Genomic DNA, 23,571 nt, shown 5'->3' with positions numbered 1-23,571 from the left:
TCTGGCATTGGAATCAGTGTCACACTAGCCTGTGGATGAAGCCTGGGCAGCTCTCTTTCTGGAAAAGTTTATATGCAATAAAAAGTAACCATTTTTTAAAAGTTTGAAAATTATCTGGGAATTTGGGAGATGGAAAAATGTTGTTATTTCAATTTCTTTAATAGCTACGGATATACTCAGGTTCTCTATTTCTTCTTGGGTCAGTTTTGGAATTAGGTATTTTTCCAGGGAATGTCCCTCTTAGTGTTGATATTTTTTAGTGTGCTTCTTAATATTTAATTTAATTTTAATCATTGTAGTTGTTTCCTTTTTATTGTGCACTTGCTCATTTGTTGTGCACTTTTTCCTTTTTATTGTGCACTTGCTTTTACTCTTGATAAGTTTTACTAGAGGTCCTCCTAACTCATCTTTAAAAGAATCAGTCTTTTGGTTTCTTACTCTTCTCTGTTTTTATTTCTGTTATTTTCTCTTCTGTTGTTATCTGCTCTTTTTTATTTTTATTTTTTAAATCTCTTTGGGCTTATTCTGATGCTTTTTTTCCAGCTTTTGAGTTAAATACTCATTTGTTTTTAACCTTTTTGTTTTCTTGATAAATGCATTTTTCCTAAATGCTTTGGCTATATCACATTTTGATATGTGCTTTTGTTGCCATCAATGCCTAGTAGTTCCTGCTTTTTATGTGCTTTTAAAAAACCCAGTTATTTAGTAAAATTTAATATAGTTTCCAAGCATATGGGATACTTTGATTACTTATTGCTAACTTTTTGCAACATGACCTGAGAAACAGTCTGTACAATGTTCCTTTTGAATTTACTGAGGTTTACATGAAAGCCTAATTGGTCTTGCCTTATGGCTGAAAACTGTATCCAGATTTCATGAGTGTTCTGTATGTACTTATCTATTTCCCTTTGTTCTATTTTATATGTTTTGAGTCAGTGGTACTAGATGCATCAGGAAGTGACTCTTCATCACTAGTAATTCTTTTAACGTAGTTTATATAAATAAAGTAACACTAGTTTTCTTTTTGGCTAATACTTACCTGATACATTTCTTTCCCCATTATTTAACTTTCAATCTTTTTTTTTTTTTTTCAATCCTTGTGAATTGCTGGCTATCACATAAAGAGCTTATACCTGGATTTAAAAAAATCTCATCTGACAATTTCTTTTAATAGGATCAATTAATCCATTGTGCTTCCATTGATATATTTGGACTGAATTTTCTTGTCTTTGTCCCAGTCCCATCCTTTTATTCTTTCTGCTCTTGCTTTCATTTAGATTTATAATTTTTAATCATTTCCCTTTTTCCTAGTTTGAAAGTTATATATATTTCTCCATATTATCTAGTTATATTATTATTTAGTTATATATATTCCTAGTTCTAAAATTAACCCTAGAAATTTTAACATGTACACTTTTAAAAGTTTCAAGTTAATTTTTTTGCCATAACCCAAACAGCAGTAGTTACCTTTTGCTAACTTTCTGTAACATGGTCAGAGAAACACAGTCTGTACAATCTTGTTTGTTTAGAGTTTACTGGGGCTTATATTACGGCTCAACTGGACTTGCCTTGTGACTGAACACTATCCAAATTCATGAGTGTTCTGTGCCATACTTGTTCTTCTGACCATTTAGCTGCTTCTCTAGTTTTTTTTTTTAATTCATAAAAATTTTTTTGTTGGTGTTACTTTACTCAGTGTTTTATTAGACTTACACCCAGATTTAATCATTTTGCTCACAATTCCTTTTTGCGTCTTTCCTATGGGTATCACTGTCCCTTTGTTCTTTTTGCCTGAATTACTTTAAAAAATATTTTTAGCATTTTCATTAGAGGATTTATGTTTCTTTTGAAAAATACAGCCTAAGGTCCAAACGGTCTTGTCTTTTTGTAGTGTGATCAGCAGGAGCCCTTCCCTTAACTAGAGCCTCTTTTCCAGCGCTCCAACAGAAGCCAGGAGAGAAGAGACTTGTGTTAGACGGACCCTCAAATAGAGACAGGGACTCAGGCAGCTGGCACGGGGAAGTGGTCTTGTCGAGAGATGGCTGCATTGAGACATCAGTGAAGGAGGGCTCAGGCTTGTGAGAGGCCAGTAAAGCCAAGAAGAGAGCAATTGCCTGATAGCCTCCTTCTGTCTTGGCAGGGCCAGGAGTTATCTCTCAGCCTCCATGCCCAGTGTGCTTGCCGGGGGCCACATCGGTTTAGGGGTGCAGTATTTTGAAGTTTTGTTTTGAGACGGAGTTTCACTCCTGTTGCCCAGCCTGGAGTACAGTGGCATGATCTTGGCTCACCGCAACCTCCACCTCCCCAATTCCAACGATTCTCCTGCCTTAGCCTCCCAAGTAGCTGGGATTACAGACAGGCACTACCACGCCCAGCTAATTTTGTATTTTTAGTAGAGATGGGGTTTCTCCATGTTGGTCAGGCTGGTCTCAAACTCCCAACCTCAGATGATCTGCCCACCTCGGCCTCCCAAAGTGCTGGGATTACAGGTGTAAGCCATTGCACCTGGCCTGAAGTTTTAATATTACAAATTCCACCAATGTCCTTAAAGGGTCCTGTTACCTTCTCTGGCTTCCATGGGGCCCTTGATGTGAGGCTGATCTCAAGACCAGGCAAGACAGGAGCCTGCGCTGGCCGGAGAAGAGCAGGTATTAGCCAGCCAGCTGTGCCCAGCATTTTGTAGAGTTCCTCTGAAGCGACTACATTAGCTGGTGGAAGGGAGCGTCACTGAACTGTGATGATTTGGTGAGATACTGATGTGAGGCTGCATGTGACGATGTGCAATAAACACTTATTCCTCATTTGCTGCTGATGCTGCCACTGTAGTGAACATCAGCATTTCTTAGAAGAGCTATCTTCTTAAAAAAAAAAACTAGAACCCCCTACTTAAAGGCTCACACTTCTTTTTATAGTGTGTAGGGTATAGGATTTAGTTAAGAAAAGTAACTAAAATCATGAAATCTTTGAAAAAATACTACTAATGTCTATCTTCCTCTCTATTTTTGGATGACTAAAATACGTATAATAGAACACTATTTTTTTTTTTCATGTCATTGCATCAGGTACTGGAGTTTTTAGCCACATGGGACAGCTATACTTTCCCCTAAAAGAGATGCCCAGATTATTTCCTTTAGAAATAGCAGTGACCTTTAAAACATCTCAGGTGTCCTACTGATTCCTAAAGCAGCCTCACCAAGTGTCAGCTTGTATTTTTAAAAATTATTACTATTTCTGTCAACCCCTAAGAGTCGTATCAGCTTGTGTTTTAGTGTTTACCCTGGAGCTTTCGATGTATTATCCTCCCACAGCTATAAACAAGAAAGATGGTGGCGGTGGTGGTGGTGGTGGTGGTGGTGGTGGTGGTGGTGTTGAGACCAGGGTCTTACTCTCTCACCCAGGCTGGAGTGCAGTGATGCAATTTCAGGTTGCTGCAGCCTTCGATCTCCCAAGCTCAAGTGATCCTCCTACCTCAGTCTCCCAAGTAGGTGGGACTACAGGGACACCACCACACCCAGCTAATTTTTGTAACTTTTGTAGAGACAGGGATTCACCACATTGTCCAGACTGATCTTGAACTCTTGGGCTCAAGCAATCTGTCACCTCAGCCTCCCAAAGTGCTGGGATTACAGGTGTGAGCCACCACACCCAGCCAGAGGATGCCTTTAAGATACGGTATTTTGCCCTCATCTACTTTCTTGGAGAGGCCTCCAGAATCAGGTAGGAGTCAGGAGGATAGCTCTTTCCTAGCTCGGTGCCTGGCATATAGATGCACTCCATAACTATTTGTCAAGGGAATGGAGTAAGAAATGTAGAAAACCCAACATTTAGGGTTGGACATGATAGCTTATGCCTGTAATCCCAGCACTCTGGGAGGCCAAGACAGGAAGATTGCTTGAGCCCAGGAGTTCAAGACCAGCCTGGGCAACATAGTGAGACCCTGTTTCTACAAAAATTACAAAAACACTAGCCAGGCATGGTGGCATGTGCCTGTGTTCCCAGCTGCTCTGGAGGCTGACATGGAAGTGCTTGAGCTTGGGAGGACGAGACTGCAGTGAGCTGTGATCATGCCACTGCATTCCAGCCTGGGTGACTGAGCAAGACCCTGTCTCAAAAGAAACAAACAAAACGAAAAAACCCAACATGTAATGATGAAACTATAAATATAGTTTATATTTATAACCCAACATGTAATGATGAAACTATAAATATTTATAAATATAAATATAAAAAATAAAAATATATATATATTTTCTTTTTTAGTAGAGATGGTGTTCCACCATGTTGGCCAGGCTGGTCTCAAACTCCTGACCTCAAGTGATCTGCCTGTCTTGGTCTCTCAAAGTGCTGGAATTACAGTCGTGAACCACTGCACCTGAGAGTTATCCATTTTTAATTGCATTAATCTATACAAAAGATATTTACTAGTCCCCATCAGACTGAGCAATTCAACAGTTAAGATAGTCTTTAAATTGTCATACTCTTAGCACTTAATAAACATCGGTAAAGTAAACAAAGTACTTGCATTGGGAAAGCGCTGTGAAAACCACGTGGAGGATCTCTCCATAGATTCTGTTCTTGCTCAGTAAAGACTGTTGGCCTTATCATTGTTTACCACAGGGTGTCACTTCAGAGCAAGGTTTCGAAAAATGCCTTAACTTAGGGGAACTTGGCTGTTCACCATAGGATTGGTTCTGTTCTGACATTAAACACTGTTTTTATCAGAAGTTTTCTAAGTTGAAAAATACAACACAGATGCCACACACACGTTCACTGAAACTTGTGCCCAGTCAGCCACCCAAGGTAAGTTCAGAAGCTCTCAGATTGTACAAGTCTGCACTTTTCGTGGAAATGAGGAAAGCTGGGTTCTTGGGAGAGCAAGAACACACCCCCGTACAGCCACCAACATACACACACGGATTTCACCTTCTTTTAAGATGACTTGACTACGTTTGTGTTTATTTCTGAGGTGTTTTGTGTATGTAGTTTTAACTCTTTTATGAGAACGTTGAAACCTGCTAGTGAAAAGTGGCATTTGGTTACCGTGAAAACTAAACTGAGCCCAGACCATCACTTAAGACCTGCAGCCTCTCCTGACAAAGTGTGGGTTCCTTTGCAGGAGCCTGTGCTCTCTGGGAAGCCATCCATGCCTTTGGTACAGGTTGAGAACTTTACCAGCACTGCCACTACAATGGAGGTTTCTAAAAGTCGAGTGATTTCCATGTCCCTGAAGTCATCCATCTGGATGATCCCTTGTTAGTAGGTTCACAAATTCTGTGTCATTCATTCAAGGGCTGACCAGGTTATTTACACGATGCTCCTGGATTTCTGTGTTTGGTGGATGTAGGTAGTATCTGTGCTGACAGATGCCTTGCTTCACCCCAGGTACGCATGGGGGTGGAACATTGAAATTCAAGGCCATGCTTTGGGCTGTTGCTACAAATTTGCCACCAAGAGAAAGTAAGTTCCAGAAGAGGCAGAATAGGCAGTAAGGAAAAGAAACACTGTGATTGTTGATCACTGCCCAATTGAGGCCAGGTGGAATTTTATTTTTTTAAGATTGAGTCTTGCTTTGTCACCAGGCTAGAGTGTGGTGGCGTGATCTTGGCTCACTGCAGCCTCTACCTCCTAGGTTGAAGCAATTCTTCTGCCTTAACCACCCGAGCAGCTGGGACTACAGGTGCGTGCCACCATGCCCAGCTAATTTTGTGTATTTTTAGTACAGTTGGGGTTTCACCATGTGGGCCAGGATAGTCGGTCTCCTGACTTCGTGATCCACCTGTCTCAGCCTCCCAAAGGACTGGGATTACAGGCATGAGTCACCACACCCAGCCTAGGTGGAATCCTTTTTAAGTGGTTTCTTTTAGCCCTGACTGGGGTATAGATACCATGGAAGATGCAAACATGAGTATTGTTTGCCTTGAGGCTGAAAGAAGAAGATAGAGTTGTAATTGGGCTTTTTTTATTCATTATTATTTTTAAAAATTTTTGCCCTTGAAATAATGGGATCCCCCCAGAAAATATCCATCCAAACCTTCTAAACAAAGGAACACACCTAAGTGCAATGGGAAAAAAGAGGTACTGGCACCTATAAGGTGCCCCTCACAAATAAGAGCATTACTTAATGCGTTTCTTTTCTATTACAGAGACGCTAGATATTGGCTGTTTCTTTTTGTTATATGTAAATTTTCAGTGCTGTAAAAGAAGTAGCACTTGAATATAAATTTCCTCAGCAAGGCAATTTACTTCTATAGAAGGGTGCGGCTCACAGATGTAACAATGGTGAGCGCACACCTGGACAAGGGATGGGAAGGAGTTCTTATTCCTGATGGAGGTAGCCCCTATTGCTGTGATGTTCCCCTATTGGCTAGGGTTAGACTGCACAGTCTAGTCTAATTCCGATTGGCTATTTTAAAGGCAGCAGGGGTAAGAGCCAGAGTGGCGGGGTGGGTAGTTTGGAGGGAAGGACAGTTACAGGACAGGTCAGAGCAGGTAGCCAGGGATGACCTAGGTCAAAGCAGGTGACTGGAGCAGGGGACCAGGGGAACAGATGTGAACTACTGATTGGAACTGGTGGAAAAGGTTGTTTACTGAAACTAAAGGAAGTGAAACTTTAAAATGGAGGACAAAGAACTGAACATACTGACCTATGATTCTTGGAAGAGAAACTTGGAGTTCACTTTGTCTAACATTTTCTCAGTTCTGCAGAGTGAGAATGTAATCTCTAATGAATTTTTCAGTTTATGAAAATACTATTGGAAAATACAAACTAGGGTGTTCCCATGAGGTCTGTCCGTAATAGTTGTTACTAGTTACTATTACTACCAGTTTAGTCCTTTCTGCTCTGGGATTTTCCCTTCTCTCTCTCAATTGGTATTTCTTACTGCTCTCATTTATCATTTTCTTTTTCCCCCCAAATTTGTATATTCATAGCTTCCTCCAAAAGATAGTTTTATCTGATCTTAAAATGCTAAATGTATTAATTTGTATTTGTCTGTTTACACAGTGGATATTTGGCTCTCTAAAGCTTGTGATGTTTCTCTACCCTCACCACTGGGAGAATTAGAATAAGATAATTGAAATAAACGCTTACCAACTGTATTAAGATCTCCATTGGGCATATTGGATATTTTATATGTAGGAGCTTGGGTATTCTGTGTATTAATCTATTCATTTATTGAACAAATGTTTATTGAGTGTCTACTATGTGCCAGACACTTCTGTAGGTATCAAGGATATGGTAGTGCAGAAAACAAAATGCCTGCCCTTATTGGACTTTACCCTCTAGTGTGGGAGACAGACGATGGACAAGTAAACATGTAGTATGTTGTATGTGATAAAGGACAAGTAAAACATGTAGTATGTTGTATGTAATAAAGGCTGAGAAGAAGATTAAGCTGGGAAGTGAGGGAGGCTGCACTGAAATTTAAGGTTGGATGGATGAAGAAATCCTTGGTGCAGATCTATGGGGGACGTGCTCTGGTCAGAAGGATTCTGTCTCAAGTGCAAAGGCCTTGAGGTGAGAATGTGCCTGGGATGTCCAAGGAACTACAAGGAGACCAGGATAGCAGGAGCAGAGTGGAGGCAGGGTCGCTTGCCCCTTTACCTCTCACTGTCCACCAGCTGCATCGCCCTGTCTCTTGCACTTAGTAACATTCACATATTCATGGAATGAATTAGTGAAATTGGATTCCAGAACTTTCAGAGAGAAAAATCAACAGCAACTAGATGGGCATGTGACAAAACAGGAGGGGTCAGATGATATCATAACTAAGGGTATTGTGGCGGAGAGAGAAACCTTGATGTCTTGCTGTTTTGCTCAGAGCCCTGCGATCATTGTTTTCATGTCTACCATTATGCTTCACTTAGGAACACTTTGCTTAGTGAGTGGTCTGTGCTAAGCAGAGTGTTCCTAAACGTGACTGAGCTCATCAAAGGGATGCCTGTTCCCATGTTCAGTATCAGTAGACATTGCGGTTTGATGACTTGGGCTGTGCCTAGTCAGTGCACCAAATGATAACTCTTTAGCCACGGGCAGGGGACAAGCTTCAGTTGCTACTCGTCAAGGGTAGATATTAACTGCCAAAAAATGAACAAGGTAATTTTGGGTCAAAAGGAAATGTGCTCTGTTTGCCTTTAGACGTACTAGAAGGTAGTTTTGCCAAGTCAAAACAATCAAGATTGGAAGAAGCGGTTGCTCCGGGATCCTCTTTCTCAGTAACAGAAGAAAGAATGTTGGCAGGTAACGTCATGCACCCAGTCTGTGGTTCAAGTAGGAGTGGGAGAAATGGGTCAGCACAGGATGTACCAACATGAATTACAAGGGAGGTATAGTTTCAAGATCCGAGTAGCTGCAAAATCCTACAATGAAGCTTTCTGTACTTTCAGAGACAAGTAAATTGTTGCAGAAATTATAGATAAAAGCAAGTGCCATTATCCCCTGGCATTGTTATTTCTTCCTCTTAAGTTCCTTCTGGCAGTTTCAGGGCCCAAGGGAAGTGAGGGAGGCTGCACTGAAATTTAAGGTTAGATGGATGGAGAAATGCTTGGTGCAGATCTAAAGTTATAGGTCTCTGATATAGTTGATAGCTATTAACCAAATTTTTGTGTTAGAAATACATAATCTATGCTGATTAAGAATGATCTGGAATGTCTGCATGTTTGAGGCTGGCCTTTTGACAAATGGTACCACACATTTTGAAACAGAGGGCTCTAACACAACGGATTAGAAAGCAGTGATTCCAGGGCCGGGCACAGTGGCTCACACCTGTAATCCCAGCACTTTGGGAGGCCAAGGTGGGTAGATCACCTGAGGTCAGGAGTTCGAAGCCAGCCTGACCAACATGGAGAAACCGCATCTCTACTAAAAGTACAAAATTAGCTGAGCGTGGTGGCGCATGCCTGGAATTCCAGCTACTCAGGAGGCTGAGGCAGGAGAATCACTTGAACCTGGGAGGAGAGGTTGCGGTGAGCCAAGATCGCGCCATTGCACTCCAGCCTGGGCAACAAGAGCGAATCTCTGTCTCAAAACAAAATAAAACAAAGCATTGATTCCAGACAGCCTGGATTTGAATCCTGGAGCTGCTGGCTGAACTCGCACAACTTAAGCATGCTCTGTTAAACAGGAATCCTGATGGTACCTAATTCACACAATTTTCATGAGAATTAAAAGAGTTGATGCATGCAAATCCCTCAGGACAGCACCAGACCCCTTGCAAGCCCTCTGAAGACTGGAATCCAGAAGTGGTTACACCAGGGTGCCCCAGAGAAATACCCTAGCCATATGTCTTCCTTAGAACCTCTTACCAACACCTTGGCCTGCTTCTTAGACAAAATGTCAGTTACCCTGATTTAAAGCTCAGGGAAGGTTTTGATGAAATGAGCACTTGCCAGAGAGTGGGATCGTGGCCGGGCAGTCAGCGGGGCTTCCACGGTTCGTGTCTGTGCTTCCAACTAACTCATCCTCTGGGCAACTGATGAATTGAGCACTTTGTTAGTTTTCTTCAGTGTTTTATTTTTGTTTTCCAGAAGGCATTTCTACTTCATCCCTAGAAGTTGTGCCAGAGAACTTGAATGGTTCTGCCATTCTGTCAACCTTGGAAGACTTCACTAGAGAACTCAGAAGAAAATCCGAGGTAATTGTCCATGAAACTTAAAACACAAGGTTGTTATAAGTCTGGAGGACATTATGCTAAGTGAAATAAGCCAGACAGTACCACATGGTCTCATTTATATGTGAGATTAAAAAAAAAAGGTGAACTCAGAAACAAAGTAGAAGGGTGATTACCAGGGGTCAGGAGTAGGGGAAATGGGAGATGATGAACAGAGCGTACAGACTTTCAGTTACAAGTTAGTAAGTTCTGGAGACCTAACATACAGCATGGTGACTACAGTTAGTAATAATGTACTGTATACTTGATATTTGCTAGGTATATCTTAAGAGTGTATCTTAAGTCCTACCGCCCCCCCAAGAAGGTAATTATGTGGGATAAATGAATATGTTAATTTGCTTCATTGTGATAATAATTTAAAAAAAAAAAAGGTTTTTGGCTGGGCACGGTGGCTCACACCTGTAATCCCAACATTTTGGGAGGCCAAGGTGGGTGGATCAAAAGGTGGCGAGTTCGAGACCAGCCTGGCCAATATGATGAAACCCCATCTCTACTAATAATACAAAAATTAGCCAGGCATGGTGGCGTGTGCCTGTAGTCCCAGCTACTTGGGAAGCCGAGGCAGAAGAATTGATTGAACCCAGGAGGTGACGGAGGTTATAGTGAGCTGAGATCATGCCATTGCACTCCTGCCTGGCGACAGAGCAAGACTCAGTCACAAAAAAAAAAAAAGAAAAAAATTTTTTTAATTGCATTTTAGGTTTTGGGGTACATGTGCAGAACGTGCAAGACAGTTGCATAGGTACACACATGGCAGTGTGTTTTGCTTCCTTTCTCCCCTTCACCCACATTTGTCATTTTTCCCCAGGCTATCCCTCCCCAGCTCCCCACCCCGGCTGGCCCTCCCCTTTTCCCCCCAATAGACCCCAGTGTTTAGTACTCCCCTCCCTGTGTCCATGTGTTCTCATTTTTCATCACCCTCCTATGAGTGAGAATATGCAGTATTTCATTTTCTGTTCTTGTGTCAGTTTGCTGAGAATGATGTTCTCCAGATTCATCCATGTCCCTACAAATGACATGAGCTCATCATTTCTGATTGCTGCATAATATTCCATGGTGTATATATGCCACATTTTCCCAATCCAGTCTATCATTGATGGGCATTTGGGTTGGTTCCAGGTCTTTGCTATTGGAAACAGTGCTGCAATGAACATTCGTGTGCATGTGTCCTTATAGTAGAATGATTTATAGTCCTTTGGATATATACCCAGTAATGGGATTGCTGGGTCAAATGGAATTTGTATTTCTAAGGCCTTGAGGAATCGCCACACTGTCTTCCCAATGGTTGAACTAATTTACACTCCCACCAACAGTGTAAAAGTGTTCCTTTTTCTCCACATCCTCTCCAGCATCTGTTGTCTCCAGATTTTTTAATGATCGCAATTCTAACTGGCGTGAGATGGTATCTCAATGTGGTTTTGATTGGCAACTCTCTAATGACCAGTGATGAGCATTTTTTCATATGATTTTTGGCCTCATATATGTCTTCTTTTGTAAAGTGTCTGTTCATATCCTTTGCCCATTTTTGAATGGGCTTGTTTTTTCCTGTAAATCTGTTTGAGTTCTTTGTAAATTCTGGATATCAGCCCTTTGTCAAATGGGTAAACTGCAAAAATTTTTTCCCATTCTGTTGGTTGCCGATTCACTCTAGTGACTGTTTCTTTTGCTGTGCAGAAGCTGTGGAGTTTCATTAGGTCCCATTTGTCTATTTTGGCTTTTGTTGCCAGTGCTTTTGGTGTTTTGGTCATAAAGTCCTTGCCTATTCCTATGTCCTGAATGGTTTTGCCTAGATTTTCTTCTAGGGTTTTTATGGTGCCAGGTCTTATGTTTAAGTCTTTAATCCATCTGGAGTTAATTTTAGTGTAAGGTGTCAGGAAGGGGTCCGGTTTCTGCTTTCTGCACATGGCTAGCCAGTTTTCCCAACACCATTTATTAAACAGGGAATCCTTTCCCCATTGCTTGTTTTTGTCAGGTTTATCAAAGATTGTATGGTTGTAGATATGTTGTGCTGCCTCCGATGCCTCTGTTTTGTTCCATTGGTCTATATCTCTGTTTTGTTACCACTACCATGCTGTTTTGATTACTGTAGCCTTGTAGTATAGTTTGAAATCCAGTAGTGTGATGCCCGCCGGTGTGTTCTTTTTGCTTAGAATTGACGTGGCTATGCGGGCTCTCTTTTGGTTCCATATGAAGTTCATGGTGGTTTTTTCCAGTTCTGTGAAGAAAGTCAATGGTAGTTTGATGGGGATAGCATTGATTCTGTAAATTACCTTCGGCAGCATAGCCATTTTCATGATATTAATTCTTCCTAACCATGAACATGGAATGTTTCTCCATCTGTTTGTGTCCTCTCTTATTTTGTGGAGCAGTGTTTTGTAGTTTTCCTTGAAGAGGTCCCTTACATTCCTTGTTAGTTGTATTCCTAGGTATTTTATTCTTTTTGTAGCAATTGTGAATGGCAATTCGTTCTTGATTTGGCTCTCTTTAAGTCTGTTGTTGGTGTATAGGAATGCTTGTGATTTTTGCACATTGATTTTATATCCTGAGACTTTGCTGAAGTTGCTTATCAGTTTCAGGAGTTTTGGGGCTGAGGTGATGGGGTCTTCTAGGTATACTATCATGTCATCTGCAAATAGAGACAATTTGGCTTCCTCCTTTCCTATTTGAATACCCTTTATTTCCTTTTCTTGCCTGATTGCCGTGGCTAGAACTTCCAGTACTATATTGAATAGGAGTGGTGAAAGAGGGCATCCTTGTCTAGTGCCAGATTTCAAAGGGAATGCTTCCAGTTTTTGCCCATTCAGTAGGATATTGGCTGTTGGTTTGTTGTAAATAGCTTTTATTACTTTGAGATACGTTCCATCGATACCGAGTTTATTGAGGGTTTTTAGCATAAAGGGCTGTTGAATTTTGTCGAATGCCTTCTCTGCGTCAATTGAGATGATCATGTGGTTTTTGTTTTTGGTTCTGTTTATGTGGTGAATTATGTTTATAAACTTGCATATGTTGAACCAGCCTTGCATCCCTGGGATGAATCCTACTTGATCATGATGGATAAGTTTTTTGATTTGCTGTTGCAATCAGCTTGCCAATATTTTATTGAAGATTTTTGAATCTATGTTCATCATGGCTATTGGCCTGCAGTTTTCTTTTCTTGTTGGGTCTCTGCCGGGTTTTGGTACCAGGATGATGTTGGTCTCATAAAATGATTTGGGAAGGATTCCCTCTTTTTGGATTATTTGGAATAGTTTCAGAAGGAATGGTACCAGCTCCTCTTTGTGTGTCTGGTAGAATTCGGCTGTGAACCCATCTGGACCTGGGCTTTTTTTGTGTGGTAGGCTCTTAATTGCTGCCTCGACTTCTGACCTTGTTATTGGTCTATTCATAGTTTCAGCTTCCTCCTGGTTTAGGCTTGGGAGGACACAGGAGTCCAGGAATTGATCCATTTCTTCCAGGTTTACTAGTTTATGTGCATAGAGTTGTTTGTAATATTCTCTGATGATGGTTTGAATTTCTGTGGAATCTGTGGTGATTTCCCCTTTATCATTTTTTATTGCATCTATTTGGTTGTTCTCTCTTTTCTATCAATCTGGTTAGTGGTTTGTCTATTTTGTTGATCTTTTCAAAAAACCAGCTCTTGAATTTATTGATTTTTTGAAGGGTTTTTCGTGTGTCTATCTCCTTCAGTTCTGCTCTGATCTTAGTTATTTCTTGTCTTCTGCTAGGTTTTGAGTTTTTTTGATCTTGCACCTCTAGCTCTTTCAATTTTGACGATAGGGTGTCAATTTTGGATCTCTCCATTCTCCTCATATGGGCACTTACTGCTATATATTTTCCTCTAGAGACTGCTTTAAATGTGTCCCAGAGATTCTGGCATGTTGTGTCTTCGTTCTCATTGGTTTTGAAGAACTTCTTTATTTCTGTCTTCATTTCATTGTTTATCCAGTCAACATTCAAGAGCCAGTTGTTCATTTTTCATGAAGCTGTGCAGTTCTGAGTTGGTTTCTGAATTCTGAGTTCTAACTTGATTGCACTATGGTCTGAGAGACTGTTTGTTATGATTTCAGTTGTTTTGTATTTGCTGAGGAGTGCTTTACTTCCAATTATGTGGTCAATTTTAGAGTAGGTGTGATGTGGTGCTGAGAAGAATGTATATTCTGTGGCTTTGGGGTGGAGAATTTTGTAAATGTCTATCAGGTTTGCTTGTTCCAGGCCTGAGTTCAAGCCCTGGATATCCTTGTTGATTTTCTGTCTGGTTGATCTGTCTAATATTGACAGTGGAGTGTTAAAGTCTCCCACTATTGTTGTGTGGGAGTCTAAGTCTCTTTGTAAGTCATTAAGAACTTGCCTTATGTATCTGGGTGCTCCTGTATTGGGTCCATATATGTTTAGGATCATTAGCTCTTCTTGTTGTATCGATCCTTTTACCAGTATGTAATGACCTTCTTTGTCTCTTTTGATCTTTGTTGCTTTAAAGTCTATTTTATCAGAGATGAGAATTGCAACTCCTGCTTTTTTTTGCTCTCCATTTGCTTGGTAAATCTTCCTCCATCCCTTTATTTTGAGCCATTGTGTATCCTTGCATGTGAGATGGGTTTCCTGGATACAGCACACTGATGGGTTTTGTTTTTTTTATCCAGTCTGTGTCTTTTGATTGGTGCATTTAGTCCATTTATATTTAGGGTTAATATTGTTATGTGTGAATTTGATACTGCCATTTTGATGCTAGCTGGCTATTTTACCCGTTAGTTGATGTAGATTCTTCATTATGTTGATGCTCTTTAGCATTTAGTGTGATTTTGGAATGGCTGGTACTGGTTATTCCTTTCTATGTGTAGTGCCTCTTTCAGGAGCTCTTGTAAAGCAGGCCTGGTGGTGACAAAATCTCTGAGTACTTGCTTGTTCGCAAAGGTTTTTATTTTTCCTTCACTTACGAAGCTCAGTTTGGCTGGATATGAAATTCTTGGTTCAAAGTTCTTTTCTTTAAGGATGTTGAATATTGGCCCCCACTCTCTTCTGACTTGTAGAGTTTCTGCCAAGAGATCTGCTGTGAGTCTGATGGCCTTCCCTTTGTGGATGACCCGACCTTTCTCTCTGGCTGCCCTTAGTATTTTCTCCTTTAATTCAACCCTGTTTAATCTGACGATTATGTGCCTTGGGGCTGCTCTTCTTGCGGAGTATCTTTGTGATGTTCTCTGTATTTCCTGAATTTGAGAGTTGGCTTGCCTTGCTAGGCAGGGGAAATTTTCCTGGATAATATCCTGAAGAGTATTTTCCAGCTTGGAATCATTCTCTTCGTCACATTCTGGTACACCTATCAAACGTAGGTTAGGTCTCTTCACATAGTCCCACGTTTCTTGGAGACTTTGTTCATTCCTTTTTGCGCTTTTTTCTCTAATCTTGGTTTCTCGTTTTATTTCATTGAGTTGATCTTTGACTTCTGGTATTCTTTCTTCTGCTTGGTCAATTCAGCTGTTGAAACTTGTGCATGCTTCGCGAAGTTCTCGTATTGTGTTTTTCAGCTCCTTCAATTCATTCATATTCCTCTCTAAGTTATCCATTCTTGTTATCATTTCCTCGAATCTTTTTTAAAATCTTTTTTCAAGGTTCTTAGTTTCTTTGCATTGATTTAGAACATGTTCTTTTAGCTCACAGAAGTTTTTCATTACCCACCTTCTGAAGTCTAATTCTATCATTTTGTCACAGTCATTCTCCATCCAGCTTTGTTCCCTTGCTGGTGAGGCATTTTGGTCCTTTGTAGGAGGCGAGCTGCAGGGCAGAGCTGGTGGCAGCAGGGCGGAGCCTGCCATGGGGCCCGCGGCTGCAGGGCAGAGCCCGCAGCAACAGGGCCCACACCACAACAGCAGGGCGGAGCCTCGGCAGGCAAATAGTGACTAGACTGCCTCCTAGCTGGGCAGGATAGTGCTACGGACACTCATAAAGAAAGCCCCAAGCCCCCCAAGACAGAGCATCTGAGGTAAAAAAGGGGTTCTAAGAGTTGTGCTGCAGCAGAATTAAATGCACCTGCCTAACAGCCCTGAATGAACAATGGAGCTCACAGCTCAGCACTTGAGCTCCTATGAAGTACAGACTGTCTCCTCAAGCAGCTCCCTGACCCCTGTATATCCAGAGTCACCTCAAAAAGGACTGATCAGACTGACATTAGGCGGGCACCATTCTGGGACAAAGATAGCAGAAGAAGAAACTGGTAGCATCCCTCACCGTTATGCAGCTGCTACAGGTGTACCCCAGACAAGCAGGGCCTGGAGTGGACCTCAGCAGTCGTATAGCAGAGGGGCTAGACTGGTAGAAGGAAAACCAAATAACAGAAAGACCTCATCATCAACAATCTGGGCATCCACTCAGAGACCCAATCGAAAAGTAAGCAACTACTCAGACGACAGGTGGATAAATCCACAAAGATGGGAAGAAACCAGCGCAAAAAGGAGGAAAACACCCGAAATTTTTTTAAAAGTAGAAACAAGATCTCACTATGTTACATAGGCTGGTCTCAAACATCTGGGCTCAAGTGGTTGATCTGCCTTGGCCTCCCTAAGTTCTGAGATTACAGGTGTGAGCCACCAAGCTTGGCATGTGGTAATCATTTGACAATGTATCTGTATATTGATCATGTGTATACCTTAAATATATAACACATTTGTTTTTAGTTTTTTGGAAACAGTATCTTGTTCTGTTGCCTCCTGAGTAGCTGGGACTGTGGGTGCATGCCACCACACCTGGCTAATTAAAAAAAATTTTTTTTAGAGATGAGGTCTTGCTATGTTGCTCAGGATGGTCTTACATTTCTGGCCTAAGGTGATCCTCCTGCTTCAGCTACCCAAATAGCTGAAATTACAGGTGTGAGCCACCGACCTGGCCTGATTTTTATTTGTCAATTGTACATCAACAAAGCTGAAAAAGAAGAAAGAAAGAAAAGCTAGCTCATTATGAATTGAAAGTAACAAGTTCATATTATTTATCAATGCTGTTGTTAACCTTCATATGTGAAGATGCTCCTGAGTGTTTGGGGATGGGGGGGATTTGTCATAGCTGTGGTCACTGATTTCAGTGTCTTTGTGAATTGTGGTTTGTATTTATAAGACAAATGGCAAATTCCATGTCCATTTGCCCCCCCGGGACCAAGTGGACCTTATATACATCATACTGATGGTTTGGTTTCATTGGCAGCATCTTAAGATAACTGAACTACCAGAAAGCAATGATTTGATTACAGTAGTAGGCAAGGAGAAGGGGAAGGAGGGAACCGAGTGGACTAGAGAGGAGTCTGGGGCGGGGCACGGTGACTCATGCCTGTAGATCTCAGCACTTTGGGAGGTTAAGGCAGGAGAATCACTTGAGGCCAGGAGTTCAAGATCAGTCCATGCAACATAGCGAGACCCTGTCTCTACATAAAATGCTTTTAAAAATCAGGTGTACTGGGCATGGTGACGTACACCTGTAGTCCCAACTACTCAGGAGGCTGAGGTAAGAGAATCCCTTGAGTCCAGCAGTTCAAGGTTACAGTGAGCTATGATCATGCCACTGTGCTTCAGCCTGGGCAACAGAGCAAGAACTGTCTCTCTTTTTTTTTTTTTTTAAAGGAGAGGAATCTGAGACAAACATGGAGGTGGACTGTAGGTTGGTGGTCAGCTGAGTGGTGGCAGAACTTTGAGACACTTTACATACAGCCCATCCCATAATCTCGTCTACAGGATAAATATTGGAAGCATTTCAGCCTTCTCCTTTTTTGTCCCATTATTTATAAATCCCCAGTGACTTATTTGAGAAAACCATGTTACTCTAACCAACATTCATTTAACCAACTTAGATCTCCAGAGTCTTATTTTCTGTGATACCAGTGTAAGCCAATTTGTAATATAAATTTATTCATAGTATTCATTATATGTACTGGTAATATATTAGGCCATTTTTGAAATGCTATTAAAAAAATCCCTGAGACTGGATAATTTATGGGGGAAAAAAAAAGGTTTGGCTGGGTGAGGTGGTGGTTCATACCTGTAATCCCAGCACTTTGGGAAGCTGCGGCAGGTGGATCACAAGATCAAGAGTTCAAAACCAACCTGGCCAATATAGTGAAACCCCATCTCTACTAAAAATACAAAAATGAGCTGGGTCTGGTGGCATGTGCCTGTAGTCCCAGCTACTCAGGAGGCTGAGGCCATTGCTTGAACTCGGGAGGCAGAGGTTGCAGTGAGCTGAGATTGTACCACTGTACTCTAGCCTGGGCAACAGAGAAAGACTCTCCAAAAAAAAAAGCAAACAAACTGGTTTAATTAGCTCAAGGTTCTGCAGGCTGTATAGGAAGCATGGCACTGGCATCTGCTTGGCTTCCAGGGAGGCCTCAGGGAGCTTTTACTCATGGTGGAAGGCCAAGAGGAAGCAGGAGTGTCACATAGGGAGAGGAGGAGCGAGGGGCGGGAGGTGCCACACACTTTCAGACAACCCAGGTGTCGTGACTCGCTATTGTGAGGACGGCACCAAGCCATGAGGAATCCACTCCCATGACCCAGACTCCTCCCACCAGGCCTCACTCCCAACATCAGGGATTACGTTTCAACATGAGATTTGAGTGGGGGCAAATAGACCAACTGTATCAGGTAGCGTGAGTATAAACTCTTCTATTTTAGCTTGTTCTGTGTTGGTACTGAACCCGGCATACTACCTGAAAGGTGTGTAGGATGATGCCTGATCACACTTGTCTAGCACTCACGTTTGCTATGAATGTTATTATGTACCAGCAGCATCTTTTTAACACAAAGAATACCCTTGACGTATGTAATTATATTTAACCCAAATGTGATCATTTTGTTGTTGTTACGGTCTAGCTTAGGTGCAGAAAGAGTCCACTTAATTCAGAAAATGCAAAGAAAGCACTGGATTGCCTAATAAAACTTTTAAACCAGATACAACTGTACAGGTAAGTCTTAGATTTCAAAACAAGGCCATGGAAGTATGCTGACTCACCAGCAATGTTCATCTCATGATCACTGTGCTGAGGCCCTGAGGAGTTGGGGCCTGAGCAGCTGTGAGGATTGATGCATCATTTAACCCTTCTGCGTTTCCGGTTCTTCATTCATATAATAAGGGTTTGAACTAGATGGTCCTTCTTAAGCCTCCTCATGGTCTACTGTGATACTAAAATGCTGTTCTTAAAAAATTTATTATCCAATTATGAAGACAAGGCAAGCATGGATATATGTGTTTAAACTGCTGGATAAATGAAATATGCTATATCCAAACAATGGTCGGTTATTTAGCCTTAAAGAAGAGTTAAATTCTGACACATGCTATACCGTGGATGAACCTTGCAATCATTATGCTAAAGGAAAGAAGCCAGATAAACAGGGACAAATATTATATGACTCCAGTTATGTAAGGTGTACCTAGAATAGTCAAATGCATGGAAGCAGAGAGTGCAACAGAGGTTGCTGAAGGTTAGGGAAAGGTGGAGTTTTTTGTGTTTTTTTGTTTTGTTTTTGGAGATGAAGTTTCCCTCTTGTTGCCCAGGCTGGAGTGCAGTGGTGCGATTTCGCCTCACCACAACCTCCACCTCCAAGGTTTAAGCAATTCTTCTGCCTCAGCCTCCCTAGTAGCTGGGATTACAGGCATGCACCACCATGCCTGGCTAATTTTGTATTTTTAGTAGAGACAGCGTTTCTCCATGTTGGTTAGGCTGGTCTCAAACTCCCGATCTCAGGTGATCCACCCACCTTGGGCTCCCAAAGTGCTGAGATTACAGGCGTGAGCCACGCGCCCAGTCAGAGTTGTTTAATGGTTACAGAGTTTCTGTCTGGGATGATGGAAGAGTTCTGGAAATGGATAGTGACGATGGTTGCAAAACATGGATGTACTTAATGCCATTGAGTTTTATACTTAAAAATGGTTAAAAGGGTAAATTCTATGTGATGTGTATTTTACCACAGTAAGAAGACACCATACACACATTTGCATGTGCACACACACACACACACCCTTATCACCATGTAACAAGAAATACAAAGGTACCAGGATTTTGGAGGGTTGAGGAAGGGCAGTGGAGGGATGGGTTTCTGTAGTGATTCGAATTCAGTCAGAGTGATTACCATGGAAGTGCTTCCTGAGTGAGGTTTATAAACAAAGATTTGAATGGCACAGGGAAGGTAAAAGTAGACGTTGTTCCTTGGGGAGAGAATGGCCTGCAAATGAAGGAAGGGAAGAAAAGAATGGTGAGTGATTTGCTTAACTGAGACAGAAAGTTTCTTAGGATGGAATACATTATTTGAATAGAAATGTTTACTATTTTTCAAAGTCTAGTATGCATGCGATGTCCTTTGAATGTTCAGGCAAGCCCATGAAGGACTTTGGATTTGTGGCATTCCCATGATCTTTCAGGGGTGCACACTTACCTGTGTATTCATTCAGCAAATGCACACTGAGTAATGTCGGATGCCAGACCCTGTGATTGGTTTGAGAGTGAGGTGAGGATGAGTTTTAGGTGCTCTTCATGAAACATTTGACCTAACAGAGAGGTCAAATGACACATGCTGTACCACGGATGAAGTAGGATGAATAGCACTTAACCTAACTCGAATCACTACAGAAACCCATCCCTCCACTGCCCTTCCTCATCCCTCTGAGATCCTGGCACCTTTGTATTTCTTGTTACATAGTCATAAGGGTGTGCGTGTGTGTGCACGTGCAAATGTGTGTATGGTGTTTTCTTACTGTGGTAAAATACACATAACATGAAATTTACCCTTTTAACTGTTTTTAAGTATGAAATTCAGTGGCATTTTGGTAGCAAGAATAGAGAAGACAAACTAAAAGCAAGCAAATAAGAAAATTAACAAATAAGCAAAGATGACAAGTAGACAAAGAATAGCGACTCTTAGAAATTTTAAAGCTGAAATGTAGATGTGGGAGAAGAGTGTATTAGCCCATACCTGACCACAAGCTTTCAGGGCCAGCTTAATGCAAGAGAATGGGGAGCAAGTGGAAGGTAGGAAGGGATGGGGAGCCTCAGCCTTATCTTCCCTGGAGTCATCTGTCCTATTGTTCTCTACTAAAAAAAAACCTCAGCTTCCTCCATGCTGCTGTTGCAAGATGACCTGAGGCTGGTCATGGTGGCTCACACCTCTAATCCCAGCACTTTGGGAGTCCTAGGAGACAGGCGGGATCATCTGAGGTCAAGAGTTAGAGACCAGCCTGGCCAACATGGTAAAACCCTGTCTCTACTAAAAATACAAAAAAATTAGCTGGATGTGGTGGCATGCACCTGTAGTCCCAGCTACTCTGGAGGTGGAGGCAGGAGAATCGCTTGAACCTAGGAGGTGGAGGTTGCAGTGAGCCAAGATAGCACCATTGCACTCTCACTCAGCCTGGGCAATAAGAATGAAACTCTATCTCAAAAAAAAAAAAAAAAAAAAAAAAAAGAAGAAGAAGAAGAAAGACACCCGAGAGTTGTTTATATAGTGAGGTTTCCAGGTTGAGGATGAGCAGCCAGGGTCAGTGAAGAGAAGAGAAGGGAGACACCACATGTTCTCATGACAAGAAATGTCTGGAGAAGAATCTGAAGTATCGTAATCAGATGACTTATTAAGAATGTCTGTCATCACATCCAAGCTGTCCCAATGATGTTTACTGCTTTTATGTTTATTAGACTCAATAAACTAGAGTGCTTTCAAAATTTGGTTCTTCAAGAGTTGAGCACTCTTAAGAAGGATATTCAGGCCTTGGAACACCTTGAGGAGGAGGTTCTGGTAAGTTCTTTTTGTTTGGAACATGTTCTGACTTTGGATCTTTCCAGGGAAAAATAACGCTAACTTAAACAAAACTTTTGTTCAATCTTAGGAATTCTGGGAGAAACAGTCTGCTGATCTGAAAGCTTTCTGTGATCTGCAAATGCTGAGGTAAGTTAAAAGGTGTTCTTTCTAGAAAAATCTTGGTTGAAGTATAAGGTAGTGTTTTAGCTAGAGAATGGACGGTTGGTGATGGTAGAACACACATAACTAGTGGAATAACTGCATCATTTGAACCAGCCGCTTCTGTAGCATTTCCCTGAGGATAGAGTGCAGCTGACGATATCGGATAAGAAGCGTAAATCTTGAAAAGCCTAATAGTGTCATCCAAATTTCTGTTTCTTAAAAATCCTGATTTTTTTTTTTTAATTTTCTACTTTTTGAGACTGAGTCTTGTTCTATTGCCCAGGCTGGAGAGCACTGGTGCGATCTTAGTTCACTGCAAACTCCACCTCCCGGGTTCAAGTGATTCTCCTGCCTCAGTCTCCTGAATAGCTGGGATTACAGTCACACACCACCACACCTGGCTAATTTTTGTATTTTTAGTAGAGACGGGGTTTCACCAAGTTGGCCAGGCTGGTCATGAACTCCTACCTTGTGATCCGCCAACCTCAGCCTCCCAAAGTGCTGGGATTATAGCCGTAAGCCACTGTGCCCTGCCGATTGTTTTATTTTTAAGCAGTATTTTTAAAACTAAAAGTGATTAGATTTTGAGAAAAATGTTTAGGTTTCTAAGTAAACAGTTGATTTTCAGTTACATATCAAATTGTGCTTTTCATAGACTATATTCTATTTATTTTACTCAGTATATATCTAATACAAATATGAGTATATGTATATATAATATGTATATATCTAATACAAATATGTATTATATATATTAGTATATATCTAATACAAATATGCATAAAATGTATTTAACTCATTTACACATTTTTTAAAACAACAAATGGGTTGATCCTGCTACAGCTCCCTGCACTGTAATTCATCAGTGCATCCTCTGGGGCTGCTCTTTCTATCCATTTGGGATATCGTCCAATCTTCTAGAGCCCGAAGAAGGGGAGGGTGAAGTGTGGACTCCTCTGCCCTGCAGGAAAATTCTAGTGTTCTTGTCTCACTCGAATAATCAAAAAAAGTCCATATATAAATTTATAGTAGTTAAAGCTTTATCTTCCAATTGAGAACCAGCTGCTTTTACAGAAATTCAAGTCGCATGCTTTTGGGAAGGATATTCTTCTGGTCATGTGTATATTTCAAAGCAAAAAAAAAAAAAACTTTTCGAATTGGAGTTAACCATGCCTTTTACTCCAGTTAATACAGTTAATGATGATGACTATATGGACCATTCCCACAATCCCTCACACACCGTCTCCCTCCACCTTGCATTATGTATAGTTAAAGTGATGGCACCTTTGAAACTGTCTTCACTTAATACCTATGGTTGGTTGTGATGGTTCTCCGAGGTCTTGGAATCAGGACCTCTTTGCATGTTTAACATTTATTGAGTGTTCCCAAAGAGCTTTTGCTTATGTGGGTTCTATCTGTGAATATTTTTCATATTAAAAATTGAGACCGATTTTTAAAAATATATTTATTTTAAAATAAACCTTTTCATGTTGATTAAATAACACATTTTTATGAAAAATAGCTAGACTTTTCACAGCAAAAAGCATGTGGGGAGAATAGCATTACTTCATGTTTTTGCAAATCTCTTTAATGTCTGGCTTAATAGAAGCTGGCTGGATTCTCTTACCTGTTTCTGAGTTGAATCTCTTGTGAGTCATGTAGACTTTGAGATATTCCACTATATATTTTTGAGGGAGTAAGACTTTTAAAAGCAAATAATGTCTTAATGTTTTTATCATTATTACCAAAATAATTTTGACTTCACAGAACCTTTGGTTTCTTAGGGATTCCCCAGGCACACTTTGAGAACAGCTGATAAAAAGCCACTGGGTGAAGCACTAGAGATGATTATATCCCCTAGTCTTCTGAAACCTGAGGGATTCGTTTATTTTGACTGAAACCCCCAATTTTAGGCAACTGTCTCTTCAGACACTGTAAGATACTACTTACTATTGCATTCATCTCCCTTTGATAACAGG

General features: G+C 41.1%; 1 protein-coding gene across 1 annotated transcript in view; it reads left to right on the top strand.

The window, feature by feature from the left end:
* The window catches only part of SYCP2L (synaptonemal complex protein 2 like), a 110,414-nt gene that overhangs the window by 66,595 nt on the left and 20,248 nt on the right, over window positions 1–23,571 (top strand). The window contains exons 24-28 of the mRNA XM_054254652.2: window positions 8,138–8,239; window positions 9,526–9,632; window positions 18,515–18,606; window positions 21,328–21,427; window positions 21,519–21,577. Coding sequence (XP_054110627.2) covers window positions 8,138–8,239; window positions 9,526–9,632; window positions 18,515–18,606; window positions 21,328–21,427; window positions 21,519–21,577 — 460 coding nt within the window. The remainder of the gene's footprint in view (window positions 1–8,137; window positions 8,240–9,525; window positions 9,633–18,514; window positions 18,607–21,327; window positions 21,428–21,518; window positions 21,578–23,571) is intronic.

This window comes from Callithrix jacchus, chromosome 4 (assembly GCF_049354715.1).
Source record: "Callithrix jacchus isolate 240 chromosome 4, calJac240_pri, whole genome shotgun sequence".
Taxonomy (NCBI): Eukaryota; Metazoa; Chordata; class Mammalia; order Primates; family Cebidae; genus Callithrix; species Callithrix jacchus.
The sequence above is the reverse complement of the archived record's forward strand: the minus strand, read 5'-3'. Positions and strand labels throughout refer to the sequence as shown.